Source organism: Nerophis ophidion, linkage group LG27 (genome assembly GCF_033978795.1).
Source record: "Nerophis ophidion isolate RoL-2023_Sa linkage group LG27, RoL_Noph_v1.0, whole genome shotgun sequence".
In the NCBI taxonomy this organism is placed as follows: domain Eukaryota; kingdom Metazoa; phylum Chordata; class Actinopteri; order Syngnathiformes; family Syngnathidae; genus Nerophis; species Nerophis ophidion.
The window spans coordinates 27,761,694-27,775,000 of NC_084637.1; the positions used below are offsets into that span (position 1 = coordinate 27,761,694).

Sequence of the window (13,307 nt, forward strand, 5' to 3'; positions counted from 1 at the left end):
GTGCAATGTCACTATCATAAAGTGTAGTGTGATTCTCATAAAGTGTAATGTTACTATCATAAAGTGTAGTGTCACTATCAAAAAGTGCAGTGTTAATATCATGAAGTGTAATGTCACTATCATAAAGTGTAATGTTACTATCATAAAGTGCAATGTCACTATCATAACGTGTAGTGTCACTATTATAAAGTATAATGTCACTATCAAAGTGTAATGTCACTATCATAATATGTAATGTTGCTAGCATAATGTGTAATATTACTCTCATAAAGTGTAGTGTCACTATCATAAAGTGTAGTGTCCCTCCCACTATCATAATGTGTATTGTCACTATCATAAAGTGTAATGTTACTATCCTAAAGTGCAATGTCACTATCATAACGTGTAGTGTCACTATTATAAAGTGTAATGTCACTATCATAATATGTAATGTTACTAGCATAATGTGTAATATTACTCTCATAAAGTGTAGTGTCACTATCATAAAGTGTAGGGTCCCTCCCACTATCATAAAGTGTATTGTCACTATCATAAAGTGTAATGTTACTATCATAAAGTGTAGTGTCACTATCATAAAGTGTATTGTCACTATCATAAAGTGTAGTGTCACTCTCACTATCATAACGTGTAGTGTCACGATCATGAAGTGTGATGTCACTATCATAAAGTGTAATGTCACTATCATAGAGTGTAATGTTACTATCATAGAGTGTAATGTTACTATCATAGAGTGTAATGTTACTATCATAAAGTGTAGTGTCACTCTCACTATCATAAAGTGTAGTGTCACTCTCACTATCATAACGTGTAGTGTCACGATCATAAAGTGTAATGTCACTATCATAAAGTGTAATGTTACTATCATAGAGTGTAATGTTACTACTATCATAAAGTGTAGTGTCACTCTCACTATCATAAAGTGTAGTGTCACTCTCACTATCATAACGTTTAGTGTCAATATCATTAAGTGTAATGTCACTATCATAAAGTGTAGTGTCACTGTCACTATCATAACGTTTAGTATCACTATCATAAAGTGTAATGTCATTCTCCTAAAGTGTAGTGTCACTATCATAAAGTGTAATGTCATTATCATAAAGTGTAGTGTCACTATCATGAAGTATAATGTCACTATCATAAAGTGTAATGTTACTATCATAAAATGTAATGTTACTATCATAAAGTGTAGTGTAACTCTCACTATCATAAAGTGTAGTGTCACTCTCACTATCATAACGTGTAGTGTCACTATCATAAAGTGTAATATTATTACCATAAAGACTCATGTCACTATCATAAAGTGTAGTGTCACTCTCACTATCATAACGTGTAGTGTCACTATCATAGTGTAATGTCACTATCATAAAGTGTAGTGTTAATATCATGAAGTGTAATGTCACTATCATAAAGTGTAATAATACCATCAAAGTTCACTGTCACTATCACTATCATAACGTGTAGTGTCACTATCATAAAGTGTAGTGTCACTCTCACTATCAAAACGTGTAGTGTCACTATCATGAAGTATAATGTTATTATCATAAAGAGAGTAGTGTCACTCTCATAAAGTGTAATGTCACTATCATAAAGTGTAATGTTACTATCATAAAGTGTAGTGTCACTCTCACTATCATAAAGTGTAGTGTCACTCTCACTATCATAAAGTGTAGTGTCACTATCACAGTGTAATGTCACTATCATAAAGTGCAGTGTCACTCTCACAATCATAACGTGTAGTGTCACTATCATAAAGTGTAATGTTATTATCAAAGTTTACGGTCACTATCACTATCATAACGTGTAGTGTCACTATCATAAAGCGTAATGTCACCATCATAAAGTGTAGTGTCACTCTCACTATCAAAACGTGTAGTGCCACTATCATGAAGTATAATGTTATTATCATAAAGTGTAGTGTCACTCTCATAAAGTGTAATGTTACTATCAAAGTGTAATGTCACTATCATAAAGTGTAATGTCACTCATAAAGTGTAATGTTACTATCATAAAGTTTAATGTCACTATCATAAAGTGTAATGTCACTATCATAATGTGTAATGTTACTATCAATGTGTACTTTCATAAAGTGTAGTGTCACTATTATAAAGTGCAGTGTCACTCTCAATTTCATAACGTGTAGTGTCACTATCATAAAGCGTAATGTCACCATCATAAAGTGTAGTGTCACTCTCACTATCAAAACGTGTAGTGCCACTATCATGAAGTATAATGTTATTATCATAAAGTGTAGTGTCACTCTCATAAAGTGTAATGTTACTATCAAAGTGTAATGTCACTATCATAAAGTGTAATGTCACTCATAAAGTGTAATGTTACTATCATAAAGTTTAATGTCACTATCATAAAGTGTAATGTCACTATCATAATGTCTAATGTTACTATCAATGTGTACTCTCATAAAGTGTAGTGTCACTATTATAAAGTGCAGTGTCACTCTCAATTTCATAACGTGTAGTGTCACTATCATAAAGTGTAATATTACTATCTTGTGTAATGTCACTCTCATGAAGTGTAATGTTACTATCATAAAGTGTAGTGTCTATCGTAAAGTGTAATGTTACTATCATAAAGTGTAGTGTCACTTTCACTATCATAAAGTGTAGTGTTATGATCATAAAGTGTAATGTCACTATCATAAAATGTAATGTTACTATGATAAAGTGTAATGCTACTACTATCATAAAGTGTGATGTTACTATCATAGAGTGTAATGTCACTATCATAAAGTGTAATGTTACCATCATAAAGTGTAGTGTCACTCTCACTATCATAACGTGTAATGTCACTATCATAAAGTGTAGTATCACTCTCACTATTATAAAGTGTAATGTCACTATCATAAAGTGTAGTATCACTCTCACTATTATAAAGTGTAATGTCACTATCATAAAGTGTAATGTTACCATCATAAAGTGTAGTGTCACTCTCACTATCATAACGTGTAATGTCACTATCATAAAGTGTAATGTTACAATCATAAAGTGTAATGTTACTATCATAACGTGTAATGTCACAATCATAAAGTGTAATGTTACAATCATAAAGTGTAATGTTAATATCATGAAGTGTTATGTCACTATCATAAAGTGTAATGTTACTATCATAACGTTAGTGTCACTATCATAAAGTGTTATGTCACTATCATAAAGTGTAATGTTAATATCATAACGTGTAGTGTCACTATCATAACGTATAGTGTCACTATCATAAAGTGTAATGTCACTCATAAAGTGTAATGTTACCTTCATAGAGTTTAGTGTCACTCTCAAAGAGTGTAGTGTCACTCTCACTATCATGTGTAATGTCACTCATAAAGTGTAGTGTCACTCTCATAATGTCTAGTGTCACTCTCAGAAAGTTTAATGTCACTATCATAAAGTGTAGTGTCACTCTCACTATCAAAACGTGTAGGGCCACTATCATGAAGTATAATGTTATTATCATAAAGTGTAGTGTCACTCTCATAAAGTGTAATGTTACTATCAAAGTGTAATGTCACTCAAAGTGTAATGTTACTCTCATAAAGTTTAATGTCACTATCATAAAGTGTAATGTCACTATCATAATGTGTAATGTTACTATCATAATGTGTAATGTTACTATCATAATGTGTACTCTCATAAAGTGTAGTGTCACTATTATAAAGTGCAGTGTCACTCTCAATTTCATAACGTGTAGTGTCACTATCATAAAGTGTAGTGTCACTATTATAAAGTGCAGTGTCACTCTCAATTTCATAACGTGTAGTGTCACTATCATAAAGTGTAGTGTCACTATTATAAAGTGCAGTGTCACTCTCAATTTCATAACGTGTAGTGTCACTATCATAAAGTGTAATATTACTATCTTAGTGTAATGTCACTCTCATAAAGTGTAATGTTACTATCATAAAGTGTAATGTCACTATCATAAAATGTAATGTTACTATCATAAAGTGTAATGCTACTACTATCATAAAGTGTGATGTTACTATCATAGAGTGTAATGTCACTATCGTAAAGTGTAATGTTACCATCATAAAGTGTAGTGTCACTCTCACTATCATAACTTGTAATGTCACTATCATAAAGTGTAGTATCACTCTCATTATTATAAAGTGTTATGTCACTATCATAAAGTGTAGTATCACTCTCACTATTATAAAGTGTAATGTCACTATCATAAAGTGTAATGTTACCATCATAAAGTGTAGTGTCACTCTCACTATCATAACGTGTAATGTCACTATCATAAAGTGTAATGCTACAATCATAAAGTGTAATGTTACTATCATAACGTGTAATGTCACAATCATAAAGTATAATGTTACAATCATAAAGTGTAATGTTACTATCATGAAGTGTTATGTCACAATCATAAAGTGTAATGTTACTATCATGAAGTGTTATGTCACTATCATAAAGTGGAATGTTACTATCATAACGTTAGTGTCACTATCATAAAGTGTTATGTCACTATCATAAAGTGTAATGTTACTATCATAACGTGTAGTGTCACTATCATAACGTGTAGTGTCACTATCATAAAGTGTAATGTCACTCATAAAGTGTAATGTTACCTTCATAGAGTTTAGTGTCACTCTCAAAGAGTGTAGTGTCACTCTCACTATCATAATGTGTAATGTCACTCAAAGTGTAGTGTCACTCTCATAATGTCTAGTGTCACTCTCAGAAAGTTTAATGTCACTATCATAAAGTGTAGTGTCACTCTCACTATCATAACGAGGAGTGTCACTATCAATGAGTGTAATGTTAGCATCATAAAGTGTAATGTCCCTATCATAGGGTGTAGTATCATTCTCACTATTATAAAGTGTAATGTCACTATCATAAAGTGTAATGTTACAATCATAAAGTGTAATGTTACTATCATAACGTGTAATGTCACAATCATAAAGTTTAATGTTACAATCATAAAGTGTAATGTTACTATCATGAAGTGCAATGTCACTATCATAAAGTATTATCTCACTATTATAAAGTGTAATGTCACTATCATAAAGTGTTATGTCACTATCATAAAGTGTTATGCCACTATCATGAAGTGTTATGTCACTATCATAAAGTGTAATGTCACTATCATAAAGTGTGATGTCACTATCATAAAGTGTGATGTCCCTATCATAAAGTGTAATGTCACTATCATAAAGTGTGATGTCACTATCATAAAGTGTAATGTCACTCTGATAAAAGTGTAGTGTCACTATCATAAAGTGTAATGTTACTATCATAAAGTGTAATGTCACTATCATAAAATGTAATGTTACTATCATAAAGTGTGATGTCACTATCATAAAGTGTAATGTAACTATCATAAAGTGTTATGTCACTATCATAAAGTGTAATGTCACTCTGATAAAAGTGTAGTGTCACTATCATAAAGTGTAATGTTACTATCATAACGTGTAATGTCACAATCATAAAGTTTAATGTTACAATCATAAAGTGTAATGTTACTATCATGAAGTGCAATGTCACTATCATAAAGTGTTATCTCACTATTATAAAGTGTTATGTCACTATCATAAAGTGTTATGTCACTATCATAAAGTGTTATGCCACTATCATGAAGTGTTATGTCACTATCATAAAGTGTTATGTCACTATCATAAAGTGTAATGTCACTATCATAAAATGTAATGACACTATCATAAAATGTAATGTTACTATCATAAAGTGTGATGTCACTATCATAAAGTGTACTGTCACTATCATAAAGTGTGATGTCACTATCATAAAGTGTAATGTCACTCTGATAAAAGTGTAGTGTCACTATCATAAAGTGTAATGTTACTATCATAAAGTGTAATGTCACTATCATAAAGTGTAATGTTACTATCATAAAGTGTGATGTCACTATCATAAAGTGTTATGTCACTATCATAAAGTGTAATGTTCCTATCATAAAGTGTGATGTCACTATCATAAAGTGTTATGTCACTATCATAAAGTGTAATGTTACTATCATAACGTGTAGTTTTACTATCATAAAGTGTAATGTCACTCTGATAAAGTGTAGTGTCACTCCCATAAAGTGTAGTGTCACTATTGCTACAGAGTGTAGTTCATCAGTGTTACATTTACATATGCATAAAAATTTGTATTCTTTTTGTATTATTTCTTTTAATGAATTAAGTAACTTTGATGACGACCTTTTTCCAAAACACCAACTAGAATGTGAGATATAACAGCACGTTTATCATTTGTTTTCAAAACGCTTGCAAAAAAGTGGGACCCCGAAAATCTACTGCGGGACCCCATTTTTCTAACTTGATGGGGCCCCTGGGACCCCATTTTGAAAATTCCTAATGCCAACACTGCTGTCAACAGAGGAGAAAAAATGCTTTATTTAAATAAATATATTATTTATAAAGCAAGTAGGAGTATCATTGGAAAATGTTCACCAAGTGCTGCATATATGTGTCCTCTTTTTGGAGAATATGTTCAGTCTAAGTACCTGTGGAATGATGACCGAGGAGACAAAAGGGGTTCCTTACCATTTTTTGGATCTTAGATGACGGGGCTCTGCGTAGAGTATGGGAGCAGTAGTTGATCATGGCGTACTCGATCATGGCGGCGAAGACAAACAGGAAGCAGACCGTCACAAACAGGTCCATCGCCGTCACGTAGGAGACTCTGGGCAAAGAGTTCCGGGCCACTGTGCTCAGCGTGGTCATGGTCAGCACGGTGGTGATGCCTGGGAGGGAGCACGGAGAACACGTTGTCAACAAATACTCGTAGGGCACTTTGGGTCTTGAAAGTAGGGATGTGTCCATCGATCGGCAACCAAAAAGTATCGGACGATTTTCATGAAAGAGTACACAAGAAGACAAACTTTTGACTTTTAGTCGTGTGTATCTGCAAACACCAAAACCAGTGAAGTTAGGGTAAATAAAAACAAAAAACAATAATTTGCAAATCCTTTTCAACTTATATTCAAATGAATAGACTGCAAAGACAAGATACTTAACGTCCAAACTGAAAAACGTATTTATTTTTGCAAATAGTACCACATTTGGAATTTGATGCCTGCTATATATGAGGAATAAAGCTGGCACAAGCGGCAAAAAAGACTGAGAAAGTTGAGGAATGCTCATCGAACACTTATTTGGAACATTCCACAGGTGAACAAGGCTAATTGGAAACAGGTGGGTGCCATGATTGGGTACGAAAGCAGCTTCCATGAAATTCACACACAAGGGTCACCACTTTGTCAACAAATGCGTGAGCAAATTGTCGAACAGTTTAAGAACAACATTTCTCAACCAAGCTATTGCAAGGAATTTAGGGATTTCACCATCTACGGTCAGTAATATCATCAGAAGGTTCAGAACATCTGGAGAAATCACCGCACTTAAGCGGAAAGCCCGTGACTTTCGATCCCTCAGGCGGTACTGCATTAAAAAGCGACATCAGTGTGTAAAGGATATCACCACAAGGGCTCAGGAACACTTCAGAAAACCACTGTCAGTAACTACAGTTGGTCGCGACACCTGTAAGTGCAAGTTAAAACTCTACGATGCAAAGCGAAAGCCATTTATCAACAACACCCAGAAACACCGCCGGCTTCGCTTGACCTGAGCTCATCTGAGATGCAATTTTAGACTTCTTTATGCGACAAAGCTGGCCTACTTCCCCACAGTCTGTAGTCTATTGCCCCCCCAGACTATGTGGTGGCAGTGATGAGGTGGAGATGTGATGGCGACAGGCCGCGTTACACCCACTCACCCCCCTGTCTGCCGGAGAGACACCACCTTAACTAACACATTTTCTGGGGGGAAAACTGCATCTGAACAGTCCCGTTACAAACCGTGCAATGAGTACCACAAAGAATCACTTGATTCAAAGTACAGTGCTTTATTTTTCTATAATCAAATATAATATAATTGCAACTAGAGATGTCGATAATATCGGACTGCTGATATTATCGGCCGATAAATGCTTTAAAATGTAATATCGGAAATTATCGGTATTGGTTTCGAAAAGTAACATTTATGACTTTTTAAAACGCCGCTGTACGGAGTGGTACAAGGCACGCAAAGGCACAATCACATAAAAACTACGGCTTTTCACACACACAAGTGAATGCAAGCATACTTGGTCAACAGCCATACAAGTCACACTGGTTACAAATATGCGCCACACTGTGAACCCACACCAAACAAGAATGACAAACACATTTCGGGAGAACATCCGCACTGTAACACAACATAAACACAACAGAACAAACACCCGGAAGCCCTTGCAGCACTAACTCTTCCGGGACCCACCGCTACCACCAAACCCTGCACCCCCTCGACTGTGAACCAACACCAAACAAGAATGACAAACACATTTTGGGAGAACATCCGCATCGTAACACAACATAAACAGAACAGAAATATACCCAGAACCCCTTGCAGCACTAACTTTTCCGGGACCCACCGCTACCACCAAACCCCGCCCCCCATCTAATGTGAACCCACACCAAACAAGAATGACAAACACATTTCGGGAGACCATCTGCACCTTAACACATCATAAACACAACAGAAATATACCCAGAACCCCTTGTAACACTAACTCATCCGGGACCCCCGCTACCACCAAACCCCGCCCCCCATCTACTGTTAACCCACACCAAACAACAATGACAAACACATTTCGGGAGAACATCCGCACCGTAACACAACATAAACACAACAGAACAACTACCCAGAACCCCTTGCAGCACTAACTCTTCCAGGACCCCCCCGCTACCACCAAACCCCGCCCCCCATCTAATGTGAACCCACACCAAACAAGAATGAGAAACACATTTCAGGAGAACCACCGCACCGTAACACAACATAAACACAACGTTACAAACACCAAGAAACCCTTGCAGCACTAACTCTTCCGGGACCCACCGCTACCACCAAACCCTGGACTTCATCTCCCAAATTCGGAGGTCTCAAGGTTGGCAAGTATGCCCTTGACCCCGAAAGGGACAAGCGGTAGAAAATGGATGGATGGATGGATGGAATTTGACAGTTGCCGCTCAGAGACAAATTTAAATGCCAAAATGTACGCTAATTGGTCAGAATGTGCTGAGAAAGTAGAATGCATTGAACATATCTGTAGATCTGTATCGCTCTGAAATAACCTGCCCCGAATTCTCACCAGCATTAAAAAAGTAAACAGCTTTTTAAAAGCAAAGTAACATTTTATCCGAGTTTTTAAATACGTTTCTTTGATGATGATTTTGTTTGGTTTTGTATTGTGTAGTTTTATATATTGGGGCGGTATCGCTCGGCTGTAAAGTGGCCGTGCCAGCAACTTGAGGGTTCCAGGTCCGATTCCCGCTTTCGCCATCCTCGTCACTGCCGTCGTGTCCTTCGGCAAGACACTTTACCCACCTGCTCCCAGTGTCAACCACACTTAGATATTGGGGTTTCACAACGTAAAGTGCTTGGAGTCACTAGAGAAAAGCGCTATATAAATATAATTCACATCACTTTACATATGTTAATTATTATTCGGTGACTGTAAATTGCTTGCTTGTTTTCTTATTGATGCTTTTGGTGTTATAATTACCGTATTTCTTTGAATTACCGCCGGGTATATAGTATGCACCTGCTTAGAATTCCCGCCGGGTCAAACTCGTCACGTCACGAGTGACACTTCACATGTCATCATTTTCAAAATGGAGGAGGCTGATTTCATAATTTGAAATCTCATAAAGGAAAGGAAATTAAAAGCTATTCAGTAGGATTTAACGTCCAAGTTATTGAATATGTTAAAAAGAACAGTTAGCAGCTATGTTTTATTAATATACCGTAGCTGCGTGTGTCAAATATGAGTCATTAAGGGCACTAGTGATCCTTCTTGCGACTACTAGGCTGCAGAAGAAGTGACAACACGCAGCAAAAGTGAGCAGCGATCATTTATTTTTTCCTCTCGCTTGCACTTTTAACATGGAGGATTACATATCTAAAATAAAACAGTTTTCTAAACTGGACTTTCAATCGAAGCAGGAGGTAATAAAGGAAGATCTCCATCGAGACAAAGAGACTTTTGTCCCTCTGTCTCTCTGGGGCGGCATAGCTCGGTTGGTAAAGTGGCCGTGCCAGCAACTTGAGGGTTGCAGGTTCGATTCCCGCTTGTGCCATCCTAGTCACTGCCGTTGTGTCCTTGGGCAAGGCACTTTACCCACCTGCTCCCAGTGCCACCCACACTGGTTTAAATGTAACTTAGATATTGGGTGTCACTATGTAAAGCGCTTTGTTTCACTTGAGAAAAGCGCGATAAAAACATAATTCACTTTTAAAACTGAAGAAAGATAAGGAAGACTTCTATAAACAAGTTACCAATCCTTTTGATCAGAAGGAGCTGCCCATGGACTTCATTTATAAGCAAAGGTAAGACCATAATAATTTTAAATTTTTAGTAAATGTGCTTTTCATGATGGTATCCTTACATCACACTCAAATTTTGAAGCGCAGGCCTAAATTTACCGCATGCCTTTGCTAAGTGCCGGAGTGAAAAGAGGTTTTAAAATAATTCCCTTTACCGCATGCCTTTGGTAAGCGCCGGAGTGAGAAGAGGTTTTAAAATAATTAGCGCATGCTTGCCTTTACCGCATGCCTTTGGTAAGTGCCGGAGCGAGAAGAGGTTTTAAATTAATTAGCGCCCCAGCGGCAATTCAAGGAAAGACTAGTGGGATGTTGTGGCAACCAGATAACTGAGATCCTGAATAAAAATCGGCTCATAATTTGTTGAGTTTGAGGAACAGTTTTGCGATTGTCGCGTTGCAAAATACATGTGATCCTTGTCCGGTATCGGCCGATCTCACACACGGAAGATCCGTATGGGACTCGGCGGTGATCGGAACACCCGTCAATCACAGCACTTACGAAACGTGGCCATCAAATCGGTCCGTATCGCACTTGTACAGCGGTCAGGGAACATTTGTAGGGTTTCTCCCAAAATCGGCGATGTCCTGGTGACATGAACCTTGGACCTGATTGGGAATTGGACCTGGCTCATCAGAGGCCATTGTCAACAGCGATGTGGAGTTGACTGAACGGAGGGGAGTTAAGAAGAGGGCCGAGGGTGCCATGGAGACACAGGAGGAACATTCTACCGCTTTTCCCGCCGCGTCTGATCCCTTGCCCTCCTTCTCCTCCCCTCAGCCTCTTTCATCCTCTCGTCGTTCACGGCGCCGTTTTCGCCCCACCGTTTCCATAGAGACGAGTCTATTTCAAGCGACCTACTCCGGTCTAGTGCATCGTCTTGCACGACCTGGCTCGTTACACTTAAGGTACACCGCCCGCTCTCGTCTGCACATGCGAGGTGTGCGGGGGTCCGGCGGGCACCCTGGTTTCTCTCCGTCAAATTAAGGCCACTAATCTTGTTTTCACCCGCTCATTCACTCTTTGGGTAAAGTCTCTGCGCGGCGCCATGGCAACCGCGGCAATCTCCTTGTCTGCACGGACTATTGAGAACCTGTGGCGTAAGAAACACTGCCACATTCTCCTTGTAAAAAAACATGACGATCTTTGCTGGTGTTTCTTTCTGAGATTATAATTATCACTATTATTACGTGGCTGGGACCCCCTACTCTGGCCCCCACACATACTGGGAGTCATACAAATTCACATAAATACTCACATACACACAATTATTCATACATATATACATACAGAGGTACCTAAGTTCCCACATACATACACAAATACAGTACATACCGACACACTCAAAGTTCCTACATCCACTGTACAAACATACATATACACATACATGTACATATACATTCACTGTGCAAACATACATGTACACATACTGTACATATACATTCACTGTACAAACATATATATATACATGTACATATACATTCACTGTACAAACATACATATATATATATATATACCAGTACATATACATTTTCTGTACAAACATACATGTATACATAAATATACATTCACTGTACAAACATACATATACACATACATGTACATTTACATACTGTACAAACATACATATACACATACATTTACATACTGTACAAACATACATATAGACATACTGTACATATACACTCACTGTACAGACATACATATACACATATATTCACTGGACAAACATACATATACACATACATGTACATATACATTCACTGTGCAAACATACATATATACATACGTGTACATATACATTCACTTTGCAAACATATATATACAATACATGTACATATACATTCACTGTACAAACATACATATACACATACATGCACATATACATATATATATACACATATACATATATATATACATACATGTACATATACATTTTCTGTACAAACATACATGTATACATACATATACATTCACTGTACAAACATACAAATGCACCTACATGTACATATACATTCACTGTACAAACATACATATACACATATATATATATATATATATATATATATATACATATATATATATATATACATACATGTACATATATATATATATATATACACACATGTACATATACATTCACTGTACAAACATACATATATACATACATGTACATATACATTCACTGGACAAACATACATATACACATACATGTACATTTACATACTGTACATACATATATATATAGACATGTACATATAAATTTTCTGTACAAACATACATATACATGTACATATACATTCAGGTTTCATCAAACATAATCTAACGTTGTTACCCTAGGGGAAACAGGGTAACACATGGCACACTGACCAAGCTTAAAGCTTTTGTTACTATAACAATCTACAAGGTTACTACAGTTGGTTTCTCTTTCTTCCCCTCCATTTACCTGCTTTCTTTTGTATTCCAAATTATCATTACATATATGCATTGTTGCATTAAAACAACTGTATTGTTGAAAATAAAGGTCATTAGTGTTATTATTTATTATCAATAGTGTTATATTTTGTACTGTATTTCACTAACTGCTTCTTTGTGAACACTAACTATCATATTTGTAAATTTGTACAGCCGAGTCGCTGGACAGAAAAAAACAAAAAATAAATAAATATATGAATAAAATTATATATATATATATGTATATATATATATATATATATATATATATAAATATATATATATATATGAGGCATGTTTAAAAAATAATGCACACACACACATGTATGTATGCGTACATATGTCCATATATATATATATATATATATATATATATATATATATATATATATATATATATATATATATATATATATATATATATATATATATATACATATATATATAGGTGTGGGAAAAA

The 13,307-nt window shown here is 35.9% G+C and overlaps 1 protein-coding gene across 1 annotated transcript in view; it reads right to left on the bottom strand.

The window, feature by feature from the left end:
- LOC133544179 (gamma-aminobutyric acid receptor subunit gamma-3-like) overlaps positions 1-13,307 on the bottom strand; it is a 295,191-nt gene that overhangs the window by 19,491 nt on the left and 262,393 nt on the right. Inside the window, exon 9 of the mRNA XM_061889289.1 lies at positions 6,518-6,717. Coding sequence (XP_061745273.1) covers positions 6,518-6,717 — 200 coding nt within the window. The remainder of the gene's footprint in view (positions 1-6,517; positions 6,718-13,307) is intronic.